The sequence below is a fragment of the Polypterus senegalus genome, chromosome 6 (genome assembly GCF_016835505.1).
Source record: "Polypterus senegalus isolate Bchr_013 chromosome 6, ASM1683550v1, whole genome shotgun sequence".
Taxonomy (NCBI): Eukaryota; Metazoa; Chordata; class Cladistia; order Polypteriformes; family Polypteridae; genus Polypterus; species Polypterus senegalus.
In genome coordinates this window covers 166,676,247-166,694,443 of record NC_053159.1, presented here as the reverse complement: position 1 = coordinate 166,694,443, position 18,197 = coordinate 166,676,247, and the positions used below count along the sequence as shown (strand labels likewise).

The window sequence follows — 18,197 nt, the reverse complement described above, 5'->3', positions numbered from 1 at the left end:
GAAAACAAAACTATGTGTCATTATGAACAGTGCTCCACATCCTCTCCAACACACTAACACTAATGACTTTCAGCCAAAAAATATTCAGCAGAAGTGGGTCAAGAAACTCTATGGGGGCTTCTTTATACCAATGGCAATATGTGTGCATAATGCCTGCATGATGTGTCACTGTGGCTGTGATTGCCAAGTCAGAAGTTTTTTGTTCTTTTTACATATTTTTTAAATTTCCATTCTTTTTGGTTATTCTGGTATATGTTCAGACCACAGTGTGTGTATACCTGTATATATTTATTTATCTTTCTATTTATGTATATATTTATTTAAAGAGTTTCTGTAAAAAGCCAAATTTCCCCCTGCGGACAAATAAAGTTCATTCATCCATTCATTCATTCATTCTGTCTGTCTGTCTGTCTATCTAGACATCATTTAACACATACTGAAGTATTAAAAGTAAAACTATAATATATGCTTGACTGAAAATCTCAAAGTTGCATTGCATAACGCAACCAGCATTCCTAAAGTTTCTTAATACATTTCTGTGTCCTGGTGGGCCCAACGCCTATCTTGGTGTTAATAAAAAGTTTTTATCCAGCCCTTCACAGTGTACCAGTTCACTGAAAGGCTCATTCATGCCCACATCTGAAGCAAGCCGATTTAAAATGGGCGTAGCACGCACATCTTAGGTGTATGGGAGAGAGAGACTAGAGTATTCAGAGTAAAAATCATGCAGACACTTAGGGAACAACTGGGCCTGGGATTGGAACCCAGGACAGTGGATCTGTGAACCTGCAGTGCCAACCACTGTGCCACCAGGCCACCATATAACAAAGTTTTGCCTATTTCATATGTTCTTTTTTGTTTATGTGCTATTTCTGCTAAGTTACTAAATTATCACAATTGTGAGGTTTGTGGCTCTGCTTCTGTGTGTCCTTTTTCTGACTGTCAGCCTATCCATTGTGGATTTCCTATCTTTTGTTCACTGCTGTTGAAAAAAAATTGAGTTGGAGGAAAAAACAATTCTCTTTGGTGAAGTACTATAGCACAAACAAAGCAACTCAAAAACTTAAGCCGCTTTTCCACTGCATAGTACGGCACGACACGGTTCAGTACAGCTCACCTTGGTTCGGCTCAGTTCAGCTCGGTTTGCGTTTCGACTGCAGTTTAATACCGCTTTAGAGTGGGCGGGATTATTCACGTATCGTTATAGTTGCGCCGCCTCTACTGCAGTGACACCGTGGAACTTTTACAACAACACGCAGACAACGACAACACTTTAGCTCGATGACGCGCAAGGTTAAGCATCTAAAAAAAGCACATCACTAGCTAACTTTTATCACTGTTGCAAAGCATAGAATGAACTTAACTGCCAGTGTAACATTAAAATGCTGATTCTGTATATTACAGATCTTCCACATTTTGCAAAAAAGTCGCTGCAACAGACCATCTGTTTGGGCATTTAACCGTGCTTCAGAGTGGTGGGATGTGATTGTTCCCGGTTTTACAAACACTCAGTGGCTGGAGAACTTTCGAAACTTCCGCGTGTCTGTACCTTTAAAGAAAAGAATAGCCAGTGACACAGTAATGACGATTTTCTCCGGCCAATCAGTGACCAGCAGAGTTTACACGTCACATTTTGGTAACGGTTCGGCACGCTTGGAACCTCGGCTGAGGTGGTACTAAAAAAAGGACCAGGTACCAGGTACTGTTCCCAGTGGAAACCCCGCAAAAGTGAGCTGTACTGAACCGTGTCGTGCCGTACTATGCAGTGGAAAAGCGGCTAAAGATCCCTCTAAAGACCAGAAAGGCACATGAAAAAAATTGCAGTTACATGATATTGTGCACTCTGCTTACTATTAAGCAATAGTTGTTTTACATGTAGAAATTATTACACATTATAGAACACACTAAAATGTATTGTAGCAACCAGATATTGATTTTTTGATGTTTACATTGCTTTTATTTGTAGCTTGCTGTCCTTAAAAGGACTAAATGGAATTATTCTGCGACTTTGCAGGCATGCTGTTTTTATGGGTTCCCCTGCAGCGGGCTCACCAGCTCATAGTTGTGGTGACTCATTCCCAGGCTGATGCAACTTATATTTATTAAATGTATTTTTTAAATGGTATGTTTATTTATACTATTCACAAACATACAATAAAATTATTAATTCATTCATTAATGAAGGTGAACAGGTATTCTGTATGTTGCTCATAAATGAAAGGTTAAAAAATTGCATGAGCAACCGGGTAGCTTTTTTAAACCATGCATTACATACAACTAGATTGAAAACCATTCAAAGTTGATTGGGGTTGCTATAAATTATAACTCTGTAGTGATACAGTATCAGAGCTAAAAGTAGAACTACCTACCTCATCACAATATGGACTTCCTAAAATGACTACTGGCCAAAATGTTTTTAACATTTTTTGTTTCAAAAATAATTCCATCCTTCCAGTCATTATGAAATTTGCCTAATCCACTACAGCCTAACTTGACTGCACACGGCAGATATCAAATCCAGACATAGAACGCTAGTTGTCAAGAAAGACAGCGATGAGAGAGCATAGAACATTTGGAATTTGATGAAAGGAGACCATTCAGTCCATCAAGCGCATTTGTTTAGATAATAGCTAAACTGTCCTATAAAATGAGAAAAACATGAAACCGAATAGGCTTATAGAATTTAGCTACCTTTGGAAAACCTAGCGACAGAGAGCAAGAATAAAAAATATCTAAGGCTAACTGTTTAGCTTATATTGAAATCAGTAAAACAGACAGGCTTCTTATCTTAGGTTTAAAAGTGTCTGACCAACTGCTGCTTTGCACTACAACTTTAAGCATTCATCACAGCAGGCAAAACCTCATTTTCTTTGTCATTAAAGAAAACGTAACATAACTGCTATATTTCTGATTTTTCTTTTGGTATTATAATAGCATTAAAATCACCACTTTAAAGAACTCCTTCAATATTAGAAATGGTCATTTATCTAATTAAGGCATAGACAATACACAATTTGTGTCTTGGCTTCTGACTTGACATACAATGCCTAGAACAATACAGTACCGGGTAATGAAAAAGAAATATTAAGGTCTCCTGTATTACGTTTTTGACTATACTGTAAAGGTGAATAAAAAAAAAACTAGTGAGTTTAGTTTATTCATGCATTGAATTTATAGACGGTCTCCTCCTGCCACATAATTTAACTGACATCCTGTGCTGTAAAGTGTCAAGTCGCCCCTGCATGCCCAATTCATTGTCCACTGGCTTCATTTTTTAACAGCAGTAAAAAAGACTTGATTCATGATTACACTTAACATGTTTGAGCAATCTCCAGCAATTTTATTTGTGTTTTTCACCTGTATTACTGGGAGTCAGTCTGACCTGTACTCAATTCTGCTTTCTTTTTGATCACATCCAATAGCATGCCCAGAGCATTCCATTTCAGGTGTCATATTTGTTTGGAAGCTGCATTTGCTTCTTTTGTATATCTTTGTGTGTACTTCATGGAGATGCATTGTTAGCAAAAAAAGTGGAAATATCAACAATAATACAAAACATATATAGTATAAGAAAGCACTTATACAATACAAATTTACATGTGGCATCCAGATTACTTAACCTACATTTTAATATATTGAAATATATATTTACTTTAATATGAGGATTTTTGGATAATCTAGCAGTTAAATAATATTCATGAGGGGTAGGTATGAGACAAACTAATTGGGTCATTTCAATTTCAATTTTCAAATGATTTGTCTGTGAGCTCAGCCGAACAAAGTTTCAGAAAGTGATTTCTGGAAGTATTGCCTTCGGCCCATCCATTGTCAGCTTTGGACAGGTTGAGGGTGGGTTGGATTTTTCGATTCACTGCTTTGTGTACTACTGGAAACTGTGCCAGCATGTGCTTGCTCAAGATACACCAAAAGTCAAAACTGAAGGAAACGATAATCAAAAAGGAGTAAATATAGTGAATTAGCACCTATTAAGAGTGACACCTCCACTAAGCTGTCTCCACAGACTTCAGCCTGTCCTACCTTCCTGACAATTCAATCCTTGCTCTAAAACAGTTTCACACTCTAAATTCAGTAGTGTTGTTTCAAGTTGAGGTGAAGGGTCCTGGCAATCAACAACAAAAAAGCTGGGTGACGTAGGTAAACTAAAATTAGAATAGGAAAAAGGAAAGGATGACTGCAAGATCTTGGTCTTAGGTATTGGAAGCAAATTGTCTTTAGCTCCTTTTATGGTCTTTTTATTGCCATCTTGAAAATTACAGGCAATAGGCTGTGTTCTACCCCCACTCACCCACCCAACACCTCTGTCACTTAGGTGCCCACTAGAAATGTAAAATGCAGCCTTTATATCAAGTTTAATTTTTTGTCACATGTAGTAAAATCAGAGTGGGGTAATGGTGCAGTGGTAGCGCTGCTGACTCACAGTAAGGAGGTAAAGAAACACATGTTTGTGTCCCAGGTCCTCTCTATGTGGAGTTTGCATTCTCTCCCAATATCTGTGTGGGGTTACTATGGGTGCTCTGGTTTCCTTCAAAGACATTCATGTTAGTTGAATTGGTGATATTAATTTGGCCTTAAATTGTGGAAGTGTGTGCTCACCCTGTAATAGACTGGTGCCCTGTCCAGGGTTTGTTCCTGCTTTGTGCCCTGTTGTTAGGTAGGATAGGCTCCTGCCACAACCCCGTGACCGTGGTCTGGGTTAAGTGGGTTAGAAAATGACATGACATGTAATAAAATCTTTCTTACATATCCCACCAGCATGCAGCACGGCACCATATTCATCAAGTATTACTAGTCAAATACACACATTTTCTTTGGCTGCTCCACTTTTTCACCCACATCTCAAACATGTATGGGTTAGGCTAGGTTACTGGATCTGAATGAGTAAGTCTGTGTTGGTGCATGAACAATACTGTATGTACTTCGACTACATACTACTCATGTTACCAGTGTGGGTTTATGAATAGATATATGGTACATCCTGGGCCACTAATCTGGGCCACTTTAAAATCTTTATTCACCCATGGCAGTCTGAAAAATTTTGAAATATTGATTTTTTTAAATGTAACAAAAATATATATACTTCTACATTTATTGAATTTAGTGCATCAGATTTCTTAACTTAATTTTTTTTTTCTTTTCTTTCTAGGTCTTGTCTTTAGGAGCAGATGTGCTGCCAGAATACAAACTTCAGACTCCTCGTATTAACAAGTTCACCATACTTCATTACAGTCCGTTTAAGGCAGTGTGGGATTGGCTTATTCTGATTTTAGTTATTTACACGGCAATATTCACGCCATACTCAGCAGCTTTTCTTTTGAATGACCAGGAGGAGCAAAAACGAAGACAGTGTGGCTATTCCTGCAGTCCACTCAATGTCGTGGACTTGATGGTGGATATCATGTTCATCATTGATATTCTTATCAACTTCAGAACAACTTATGTGAACTTGAATGAAGAGGTAGTTAGCGACCCAGCAAAAATAGCAATTCATTATTTCAAGGGCTGGTTCCTGATTGACATGGTTGCTGCAATACCATTTGACCTACTTATTTTTGGATCAGGGTCAGATGAGGTAAGACTTTGCTTATTCAATTATTTACTTACTTTTCAAATCATTTGTTAATTGCCATGCATGGTGTCCATTACCAAGACAAGAAACATTCATTACTGAACTTTTCATTATGTTTTATTATAATCAAGTTCAAGTTTGTTATGAATACATAATACAATGAAATTCTTACTCACATGTCAAAAAACCTTGAGCAATAATGCAATATCAAAAACAGACATTTAATAAAATACTATATTTAAAATTCAACATTAGAGACTAGAGTTAGTAAAAGGCTGCTTCAGCTTTCATCAGATTAAGGAAAAATGTTTATTTTCATGCTGAAGAAGAAAAGATCAGAGAAACAACATTTTGGGTGTGTAGCCTTCATCATGTGTTCTAAACAACATGTGTAAGAAACTTTAAAATGAATTCAACAAGAACACAGAGGCACAATTGGCAACTTTTTTACGGGTACAGTTTGCTATGACATCAGGAAGTTTTTCTTCACACAGAGAGCTATAGACACATGGAATAAGTTACCAAGTAGTTCAAAAAATGAGTGACTGTAAATGTTTGTATCATTTGGAGCGTAGACATTGAAAAAAAAAAGAAAAAACATTTAGGAAAATTAAGCCTCAGTGGTCTGTAGCAGTTCATGGCAGTTTAACCATCGTATGCCATTTGGCCCAATACAGACCTCAGTATGTACCATATTGTGGTATCATCACTTTATTGGATTTTAGTCTGTTCAATGCTGTTGTCACTTCATGGTGAGGTATTTTAATGATATGGTTCCTTAGAACTGAAAATATTTTAACCATAGAGGGATTTCAATGACTTTTCTACCTTACTCAGCAGTTAAACATTCAAAAAGTTTAGCCTGCTATATCTCATTGTTAAAAAAATTCAAAGTAGAGGCCAAAACAAAGAAATAAATGTGCAGCTGCACAAGATGCCACCTAATGAACTGACAGACAATCAAGGCTGCAATCCCTGGAGAAAAAAACACAGAATTTAAATAAAAAAAACAAAAAAACACTGCTGGTTGACTGATCAGTCGGTAATCTGTACTCAGTATGTCAGTACTGTCAAAAAGAGCCCAGCATGGTAATCGGCATGTTTCTTAAAATAAAACTTAAAAAAAAAGACTCTTGTTATAAGAGACACTGCACCAAAGCTACATCATATGCTGCTCACCTAATAAGGGATTCTCCATGCCATGTTGCATTTACTTAATTCTAATCCGGGAAGTGCAATTCCTTTTCCTTCCCTGAAGCCCAAATCCCTGTCTCTTACATTTAAAAAGTAGCAATTGGTAAATGACTCAGTATTTGTTTCTCTCTCAGTATTTCGCTTCCTCTAGATACTGTAATCTAGCCATGTGGGCCGAGGAAACAAAAAAACAGGGATGTCATGTTGCTTAGGTGGAATATCAGCAAAACTATATTGGATCATTTTGAAAGCATTAAAAGAATACAATTTGCAAATATGATTAAGAGCATAATTTTAGAAAAGTACTGGCACTAACATTTCAACATCTAAATTGTAATACAATAGATATAATTTAATAAACATGTAAAAGAAAACTGGCATACTCTGGTGATGATCCCACTTTTTTTAAAGGGAGACAAAGGGTGTGTTTCAATTGTCAAGGGATCTCTAGAAAAGCCTATGTTGAGGTTGCAATGGAGGGTCCAGTTGACAGTAGTGTAAGGGAGGGAGCTTTGAAAATGTGTGTACCACATGTTGACATAACCTTTGTTGGAGGATATACTGAGAGCTGGGTGGTACATGTACGTAGCTTATGAATGAAGCTTGATTAATACAGTGTTTGTTCCTAAAACTTTGTTTTTGGTTGCCACTAAGCCGGAAACAACAGTTCTCTTTCCTTTAAAAGTTTTTTTTTTTGTGTGTGCTGGCCAGGAGCAAGGGCACAATGTGAGTTCATCTCTAAAGTACGTGAAGGGCAAGCAGTGGCAGCAGCAGGCAAAGTGTATCTCAGAAGTAGAATAGTACGTAAATAATTAATTGGCTTCATATGTTTTAATAATTAATTAGTGAGTGAGTTTCCTAGTGAGGAACTAAGTAAAGGAATACTTGTAAGTCAACACATATTGGTTCTAAGAGAAAGGTGAGGGTAAAGAGTACATTTAAAAATCGGAGCATTTAGAAGGAATTGTATTGAGAGTTGTGTTGGGTTAGAAAGAAAGGATGCAGGAAGGAGACAAATTCATAGGAAAGCAAATAAGATCACATAGGAGAGATAAAAACACATTCAGCAGGCAGCTGGCAACTTGGTAAGCATGAATAGCAGCGGGAAGAACATATCTTTAAATACAGGGGTTTAGATGTTAAAAAGGTACAGCAATTAAGTTAAGCTTAAATTTAGTTTATACTTAATTTTAAAAGGGCTCAACTGTTATCCAAACAAATCTTAAAAATGAAGCCAATTCAATGCAAGTGCTATATAAAGTTGGACTTTTTGGAGGCAGTATTCAACAAAGTCTGCTCCCAGGAGACCTCTGTCTATAGGAAATTCAAGCTAAATCTACATCTCATGCTCAGGAATACTGAACTTTTGGATGACATAGCTAACCTGCATTGTAAGATTTTGGCCTCCTTTATGGAGATAATTTGTTGCTCGATCACAAGATGGACAGAGTTGCAGGTTTCTTCCTTGCAGGGAAAAATAGTCCTCCATGGAACAATAGATACCTTCATGGCTGGAATGGAGGTAAGATCCATATTAGAACAAATGGCATATGTAAGGACAGGTTATCAGTTTTGAAATCTAAATTTAAACCCATAGGTACCAAGCTAAGCAGCAGAGCTGACAAAGCTGGTCTTCTCTGATGTTATGCCTGTGCTACATGACACACCAACTAAGAAATTAGAGTTTAAAAGTATGGCCTGGATTTTGATTGAGGGCCATAGGTTCATGGAACATTTTGGACTCCTTCTGGAACAGATGAAACCTGTTTCACTGTGACAGGTTATATTTAAAATGGAGAGGCACTCATGTATTGGGGAGGTTTATAAGTAAGCTAGTTGAGGATGTTTAAAGTAAGGAATGGGCAGGCAAGATTTAGAGCATCATATAAAGGCACAGACAATAGTATAAATATAAATACCTAAGAAAACTAGTACAAAAACAAAGTAAAGTAATTATCACATTAATATTTCCTTTCCTAAATACTAACAGTATTATGAATAAAAAATAAATTAGAAAAATTTAGACATGACCGTCAGTAGGCTTTGCGCCCCAGGAACCAGGTTACCCGAACTATTCTATAACATTTCAATAATTATCTGGTTATAGCAAAATACCCGTGCTTCGCAGCGGAGAAGTAGTGTGTTAAAGAAGTAATGAAAAAGAAAAGGAAACATTTTGAAAATAATGTAACATGATCCATCCATTTTCTAACCTGCTGAATCTGAACACAGGGTCACGGGAGTCTGCTGGAGCCAATCCCAGCCAACACAGGGTACAAGGCAGGAACCAATCCTGGGCAGGGTGCCAACCCACCGCAGGACACACACAAACACACCCACACACCAAGCACACACTAGGGCCAATTTAGAATCATGATTGTCAATGTAATTGTTTTGTCACTGTTATGAGTGTTGCTGTCATATATATATATATATATACACACACACATATAAACATATATACATATACACATATATACATATACATACATATACACATATATATATATACACACACATACATCCACATATATACATATATACATATATATATATATATACATATTATACATATCTACATATATTCACGCATACATATATACACACAAATATATATACATATATATATACCCTTTGGAGTGCGAGCAGCTATTGCTGGACATGCCAGAATCCATCGAGGAAGAAAAATGAAAAACATTATTTGTACAAAATCTTAATTTATCTATCCATTCCTAAATAATTAAATGGGCAGGCTATTTCGTATCAGTGCAATACGCTGCTTGTTAAAACGGATGACTTCCTCTCTTACGTGCACGTAATGCTACGTGGGCATTATGAACTATCGTATCTGTTCAAGTTCTATTTAAATTTGAAATATAAGTAATTTTTATTTAGTCGACAGAAATATCTTTGGTAGGAATGTAAGTTAAATTATAGTCATCATTGCATAAATTTTTCTTCACCATAGAAATTTAAAGACTAAATTCAACTTACTTTCCTACCAAAGATATTTCTGTCGACTAAATAGAACCTACTTATATCCAAATAGAACTTGAAAAAACATATTTTTTCGAATCTGAGTGCGAATTTTAGATCGACTTAACGCACATTACATCGAGCCCCGTGCTATTGTGGTTTTGGCTGCCTGCCTCAATAAGTCACCATCGCTTTGCTCTTACTTTTTTACCGTTCATTTAATCATGGGCCTCTCTACAGTTTTGTTTATTTTCGGGTTGTAATGTTCATTAAATTTACAAATCATCTGGGGCCTCATGTATAAACAGTGCGTACGCACAGAAATGTTGCGTAAGAACTTTTCCACGTTCAAATCGCAATGTATAAAACCTACACTTGGCGTAAAGCCACGCACTTTTCCACGGTACCTCATGCCTTGTCGTACGCAAGTTCTCCGCTCGGTTTTGCAAACTGGCGGCACCCAGCGTCAAAGCAGTGCTACTGTTCCTGTGTGATTACTCATTATTTTCATGACGCGGCTTTATAAATACACAGAAACTAACCGCATATTGTTTATTAGTGTAATGCATCTGATTGTAATTAACTCGTAACAATATAATGGTCCAGGGAACAGCCATAGTATTCCAAATACCATAATTGCTTTAGCGTTGTTACTCTCACTTCTTCTTCTTCTTCTTCTTTCAGCTCCTCCCGTTAGGAGTTGCCACAGCGGATCATCTTTTTCCATATTTCTCTCACTGCACCACTCAGAGTATTTATATCACTGTATCTGAGTGTGAATCACAGCAGCAGCTGATCGGAAAGAGAATTATCGGTATACAGCTTTAAGGACACGCTGTCTCAGCCACTGCAAAACGTTTTAAAGCCTTTCCTGTACAGACCTCGCGGCTCAGAAACAGTTTCATCCCAAGAACTTTAAATGCACTCAATCAATTGCTCCTTGTAGAACGGTTTGTACTTATAAGTACAATCACCCCACTGTAAACTTGCACTACAGTTATAATATCTCACAACCTGAGCCACTTTATAAAGCGTATTTACATATGATGACGATATCATTTTTAAGGTGAAATGCAGCAAAATATGTTTGTTAAATTATACACATAAAACTTTAACTTCATTTAAATAAGATACACAGAGAGATACACACAGAGGTGCGCGCGAGTCACACACACACACACGAGTCACACACACACACACGAGTCACGCACACACACAGGCGCGCGCAAGTCACACAGACACAGGCGCGCACAGTCCGTGTGTGTGTGTGTCTTCTGGAGAAGTGCACATGCACGGGGCCACACAGCACGTGTTCAGTCTCTTCCTGTGCATTCCCTGTGCAGAGAGAGACAGACACACACACAGGCGCTCGCGAGACACACACACACCCACAGGCGCGCGCGAGGCACACGCGAGACAAACAGGCACACGCGACAGACAAACAGACAGACACACACAGGCGAGAGACAGACAGACACACACACAGACACAGAGGCGTGCGCTTAAAAGACACACACGCGAGAGACACACACAAAGGCGCGCAAGAGAGAGACACACACACAGGCACATGCGTGCATTGTTGCAATGTTACTTTTCTTGGTTGTTTATTAAATTACAGATTTTTCAAATGTTCATTTTTTCCCCTGTGCTTAAAACTCATTAAAAAAAGAGTTTTTAGCGAGCGGGTCATAAGGCTGTAGCGCAAATTCTTGCAGTGTTAGTTTTCTCTGTTGTTCAAGGTTTTCTTAGTGTTAGTCAATGTTTTTACATTTAGTTTACTATTACGCTGTGCTTTCTATGGTATAGTTAACTATATTTGTGCTTAAAAACTTAAAAAAATATATATTTACATACAGTTCATATGGTCTGGAACGGATTATGGTCGTGAACCGAGGTTCCACTGTATTACTGTCAGACAAAATTACAGGCATTTCACGGAAATACAAACCAGTATTACTGAGAGAGAACATTAAAGGCACACAATACAGTGATGCATATTACAGCCACCTTGCCATTTAATATAGACTGTTCATACAAATGTTTATGCACTACTGTTCTAGCGCCCGTTATTTTAACGGGCTTAATGTCTAGTTTAGGAATAACAGGCAAACCAAAACAATGGGGGCATCTCCATTAATGTAAAACAGGATTTGAATGCAAATCTTCTTCAGTTAACTAATTAAAAATGTTGGGGTTTGACTAGAAATCATTAAGCATAACCATAACTGTTAGCATTATTAAAAAACTGTTAAGTTTAATTTTAGTACAGTAAATTTTGACCAAATATGATCCAACAAAAGTAAAATTATTTGGGTAAAATTTTATGGACCTTCAAATTTCGACTTTATTTTGGAGAATGTACATGAACAGGATCGACTAAATGGGCTATTCCTGTTACAGTTCTCCTTATATTTTATTTTTTTTACTTGTTTGTGGTTACTTGAAGTTACTCCTTATCTAAAATGTCTTGTGCAGATGTACTAGGTGTTTTATGGTACTCTTGTGTTTTGTGGAACAAACCTTTGACCAGTAGGGTTCCTATAAACAAACTCATAAAAATGTTTCAACAGCTGACACATCCCTGCAGAAAGATGTTTCTGAATACATTTAACACTGGTATATTTTTCTTTCATATATATATATATATATATATATATATATATATATATATATATATATATATATATATATATATATATATTGTGGTGCAGTGGGTATCATTGCTTTTTCACCAGTCCAGATTCTAAATTGTACTTGAAGCTGTTGGTATATAGGAAAATAGGTTTTAAGATAAACTGGATCCCAGTTTGCCATTGGTTTCTGCTTTGCCTGTGAAGCTGCTGGGACTGGCCTTGGCTTTGAATTTAAATATTTTGTTTGAGAGTGTTGATATTCTTGTTTTGTTTATTAAAAATTTTAATGTAACATGTAAAGTGGAACATAAGGGATAGTTTATGGTGCCAGGTGTAATTACTGAAATATACTAAACACTTTAAGTCTATAGTTTTGGCTGAATATTGCGTTTGTAGCCTGTTGCCACTTGAGTCAGGGTGAGTTGTGCTACAAAACAGTAAGGGGTAAGTGTTGACCAGCCTTCTGTCCTAACACAGGCATTTAAAAGTTTCTGCAAGATTGGCATTTCCTTCTCCATGTATTGTTGTTGTCCATGCTATCTTGTGGAAGGTTCTATAAGAGTGACAGACTCATAAATGTCTGCTGTGTACTGTTTAGTTCCAGGTTTTGTCCTTCGAAAACTATTTTTGCAAACTTAGCATGAAGTAATTTTATTTTAAAGTGTGTAGGCCTCTGTCAAAGATGCATCTAATCTTCTCTCCAGTGCATGATTTTCTTATTTACAATGTCGTATTGCAGTTAAGACTTAGAGAATGTCCACTTTGGAATGATTTTGACTTCCTGGACTGATCTGACTATAATTTCCAGTGCACAATAGGTCATTTCACAACTGAATAGGACATGTTTGGAATGAATGTTGGTAACTCCAAGTCTGTTATCTTAGACCTCTCACAGAAGATGTACCATGGTCTCTGTAAGTGGTGGAGCAAAGCAGCTACTTTAGGTAGAACAGTGTACATGCCTTAAGGCAGGGGAGGGCTAAGTCATTCCTGGAGGGCTGCAGTGGCTGCAGATTTTTGCTCCAACCCAATTTCTTAATAAGAGGCACTTGTTGCTCAAGTAACACTTCTGCTTCACTTTAGTTGTCTCACTTGTTAAGGTTTTGAACCCTTATTGCTTATTTTAGTCTTAAACAGATGTATTCTTTGTTTTTAATTGCCCCTTATTAGTAATAACAGGCAAATGAGAGAAGAGACCAGCATTTCTCCATTTAGCATGTTACCATTTACACCTGTGTGTATTTATCATGCACTATTGGGTTTAATTAAATACTTGGAAGGAAAGTGAAGAGAGAAAAGTGAAGGACTGAGAATTACTCATCCATTTTAGCCTTCATATCATTTGGATGATATCCCTAGAAAGGGAAAAACATCTAGGATATGAGAATTACCTGACATGGCAGAGTTAAAGCACTAACAAGCCATGAAATTACATTATTGGCAAGAATTGCTTTCTAATTAAGCAACTGGGTTATAACAAAAACCTGCAGCCACTGCGACCCTCCAGGACTGACTTTGCCCACCCCTGCCTTAAGGCGTTCTCCATGATTGAAGGTAAAAGCGGTAATGAGGCTTAGTGAACAATTGCTTCAGTTGTAGCAGTGATGTAGGGATTAAATTGTGATTATTTTCTGTTTCTAACTTTACTTGTGCTGACATGAAAAAATCAGACAAAGGATTCATTTGTTATATCTTTTTATTTACGCAATACTATTACAGAAGTTTTATGGTGTGACCACAAAGGGGCACCGCTGTGCCCTGACAACACTGCAGGTGCCCGACTTGGGAGCCAGTCAGAGGAATGCTGCCATCTCTCATACCAGGGGATGAATTGTCCATAAAAAGCCATTACCCCCAGTACTTCCATTGCTCATCCCTTATATCAACATCTCCACTCCAGTGGTCTTGCAAATATATCATCCTGGCCAAGTAAAGGATCTTCCTCAACCCCTGTTGAGATGCCAGACCATCCTCTCCATTTCTTACAATGGCTATTGTCAAAACAAAACTACAAAATACAGAAAACAGTGAAAAATCTTAAAGTAAAGGAGAAATTACTAAATCATGAGCCCATAAAACCTATTACTGTGCATATGACCCAGTAGGACATTCAAGAAAAGTTTTGGAATCTAAATAAATATTTCCTGTCAGGAAATGTAAATGATAAATGACCTTAACAAAGAGTCAAGAATTTCACATCTGTTTTTCAAATAAAATGCACTGAGAATGAATCATTGACAAAATGCTGAAAAAAAAAACTCATAGGGAATAATCAACATGCTAACTTGAAATGGCAATCCTAAAGGAGTGACGTATGACTGTGTGTTTTAAAGTCAGTGTTTTAGAACAGCTTTTGAACAGAGTTTTGTCCACTGTTCTCTCAGTAGCAGGGGCATTGTGAGCAAGTGAAAAAGAAGCTGCACTTTAACTCATTTGAATACCAATTGTAATGGTAGGAAAAAAACAATTCTCTTCTTTAAGAGATATAATGATTGTTCATCTTCTGCAATGTACACAGCATCAGCACTTTTTACAAAATTTCATAATGCCTGTTTTAAATCTGGACTGTAATTATTAAATTGTTAAAAGTTGTATGTTGGTAATATGATTATATGTTTATTGTTATCCATGTGGGGGAATTGACAATTATATGAGAATTTATATATATTTGTAGAATAGTTTATTGTCGTTGTGCACAATTAATCATTAATTAAGTTTGTCACTTCTTTAAAAATTTGTATATTTTTATTGTGCGAGGAGGCGACCGCCCTGGTTATGTTGGGGGCAACCGCCAGGCGGCACCCCGATGCCTGTAGAAGTCTGGAGCCCAGCACTTCCGCCACACCAGGAAGTGCTGGGGGGAAGAAGACAGGGGACATCCGGAGGGCTTCCGGGTGCGCAGCCGGCACTTACGCCACACTGGCGCGTGTCTTCGGAGGAATGCCGGGAAGCAACTGGAGCCCATCCGGGTTCCTATTTAAGTGGCCGTCTCCCTTCAGTCGAGGGCGGAAGTCGGGTAGAAGAGAGACGGAGCTGGAGAGAGGATTGGAGGTGGCCAGAAAGGCAATTGGACTGTGTGCCCTGGGCATTGGGGGAACGGTGCTGGAGGCACTGGGAAGTGCACTGACGTAATTGTAAATATTATAGTTTAAATAAACGTGTGTTGGGTGAGATTACGATGTCCGCCTGTCTGTGTCCGGGCCAGCTTTCACTATATACAAACATGCATTGTACAGAATCTACTGTAACTGTCAGAATATTTAATTTTACAATGACAATTGTCATTGCACTTTATTTTCCCAATGCATTTTGCTCTGCAAAAGGCTTATTTGGAAGTACAGGTGAACTGTACAGACTGGACATACAGCTGTGACATTCTGATAACGTATAGGCTAACTCATGTTGCAGCTTTTGCCATTTGAAAAATGCTTTTTAAGTAATCATAATTCTGATGTGAATTTGAATAGTTGTATACCACAGTGGTCAATGTCATCATTTAGATAGTGACTGAAAAAATGAAGTTAGGGTGAGTTAGATACAAGTAGCATCCAAAGTGAATTTCTCATAAAACTTAACAATACCTGAGTTCCTTGAAGTTACTGAAGTTCCTTGAGCTGATAGTCTTCTGTAGTCTGTGGTTTGGATATTGTCTATAGGTGGATCTGATTAAACACCCTGAATATTTATACATCTTCCTCAGGCTAAGAGAAAAGAGATTTGGAGACAGTGGTGACCCTGTAGTTCCACGCCACTTGGCCTAGCCCTTGATGACGGGGGCTTTAACAGGTTTGGTTATCTGTAGTTTATGTCCCTAACCCTTATTAACCCTTTAATGAAACCCCAAGGTTTGCACCACCTTTCTTTTATAACTTCTATATCAATCTGTGGATTCATTTCTGGTGTCAAGGATATCCACTAAAACTCTAGGAGTGTTAACTCGCAATTCATCCATATATTGAAGGTTTCACCCTCTATTAAGTGGCCAAGTCCCCAAAACAGCTTCCTGTTCTTTGAATTGGGCAGAAGGTCCTACTACACATAACCAGGATACCCTTCTTGTCATGTGTCATCCTTGTGGAGTTTGCTTTATATTAATGCCTTTGCTGTAACGGATCAAAATCTATAACACTGGTGATAAGGGCTGCTGTCCATTGCTGTGGTCTTAACCACAATGCCATGTTCATATGCTGTCCAAATGCCAGTGTAAATGTTTTACTCTCCTTATAAACTTTGTCAGAAACATACACTCACAGGCCACTTTGTTAGGTACACCTTGATAGTGCCGAGTTGAATGCCCTTTTGCCTTCAGAACTGCCATTAATTCTTCATAGCATTGATTCAACAAAGTGCTGTAAACATTCCTCAGGGATTTTGATCCATATTGACACAATAGCATCTCACAATTGTTGCAGAATTGTTGGCTACACATTTATGATGCAAATCTCCCTTTCCACCACATCCCAAAGGTGTTCTATTGGTGACTGTGGAGACCCTTTGAGTACAGTGAACTCATTGGCATGTTCAATAAACCAGTTTGAAATAATCTGAGCTTTGAGATATGGCGCGTTATTCTGCTGGAAGTAGTCAGGACGTGGGTACACTGCAGTCATAAAAGGATGGACATGTTCAACAATAATACTCAGGGAGGCTGTGCATTTAAACAATGCTCAGTTGGTACTAAGGGGCCCAAAGTGTGCCAAGAAAATATGTGCCACCAGCCTGAACCATTGAAAGAAGGCAGAATGGATCCATGCTTTTGTGTTATTGACTCCAGATTCTGACCCTACCATCCAAATGTTGCAGCAGACATCAAGACTCAGCAGACCGGGAAATGTTTTCCCACCTTCAATTTTCGCGAGCCCATGCAAATTATACCCTCATTTGCCTGGTCTTAGCTGACAATAGTGGCAGCAAATGTGGTCTCCTGCTACTGTAGCCCTTCTGCTTCAAGTTTCAACATGTTGTGCATTCAGTGATGCTCTTCTGCATACCTTGGTCGTAAGAAGTGGTTATTTGAGTTACTGTTGCCTTTCTATCAGCTTGAACCAGTCTGGCCATTCTCCTCTGACCTCTGGCATCAACAAGGCATTTTTGCCCAGAGAAGTAATGCTCACTGGATATTTTTCCTTTCTTGGTCCATTCTCTGTTAACTCAAGAGATGGTTGTGCTTGAATATTCCAGTAGATCAGCAACTTCTGAAATACTCAGACCAGCCCATCTGGCACCAATAACAATGCCACGTTCAAAGTCATTTAAATCACCTTTCTTCCCCATTCTGATGCTTGGTTTGAACTTCAGCAGGTCATCTTGACTATATCTACATGCCTAAATGCACTAAATTGCTGCCATGTGATTGGCTGATTATAGATAGATAGATACTTTATTAATCCCAAGGGGAAATTCACATACTCCAGCAGCAGCATACTGATAAAAAACAATATTAAATTAAAGAGTGATAAAAATGCAGATAAAACAGACAATAACTTTGTATAATGTTAACATTTACCCCTTCGGGTGGAATTGAAGAGTCGCATAGTGTGGGGGAGAAACGATCTCCTCAGTCTGTCAGTGGAGCAGGATGGTGACAGCAGTCTGTCGCTGAAGCTGCTCCTCTGTCTGGAGATGATCCTGTTCAGTGGATGCAGTGGATTTACCATTATTGACCGGAGCCTGCTCAGTGCCTGTTGCTCTGCCACAGATGTCAAACTGTCCAGCTCGTACCTTCAATAGAGCCTGCCTTCCTCACCAGTTTGTCCAGGAGTGTGGCATCCTTCTTTTTTATGCTGCCTCCCCAGCACACCACCGCG

General features: G+C 38.1%; 1 protein-coding gene across 3 annotated transcripts in view; it reads left to right on the top strand.

Moving 5' to 3' along the window:
- Positions 1 to 18,197, top strand: part of LOC120531779 (potassium voltage-gated channel subfamily H member 7-like) — a 440,320-nt gene that overhangs the window by 267,812 nt on the left and 154,311 nt on the right. For all 3 annotated transcript variants that reach the window (XM_039757502.1, XM_039757501.1, XM_039757500.1), the window contains one exon: positions 5,165 to 5,590. In XM_039757502.1, the coding sequence (XP_039613436.1) occupies positions 5,165 to 5,590 (426 nt within the window). The remainder of the gene's footprint in view (positions 1 to 5,164; positions 5,591 to 18,197) is intronic.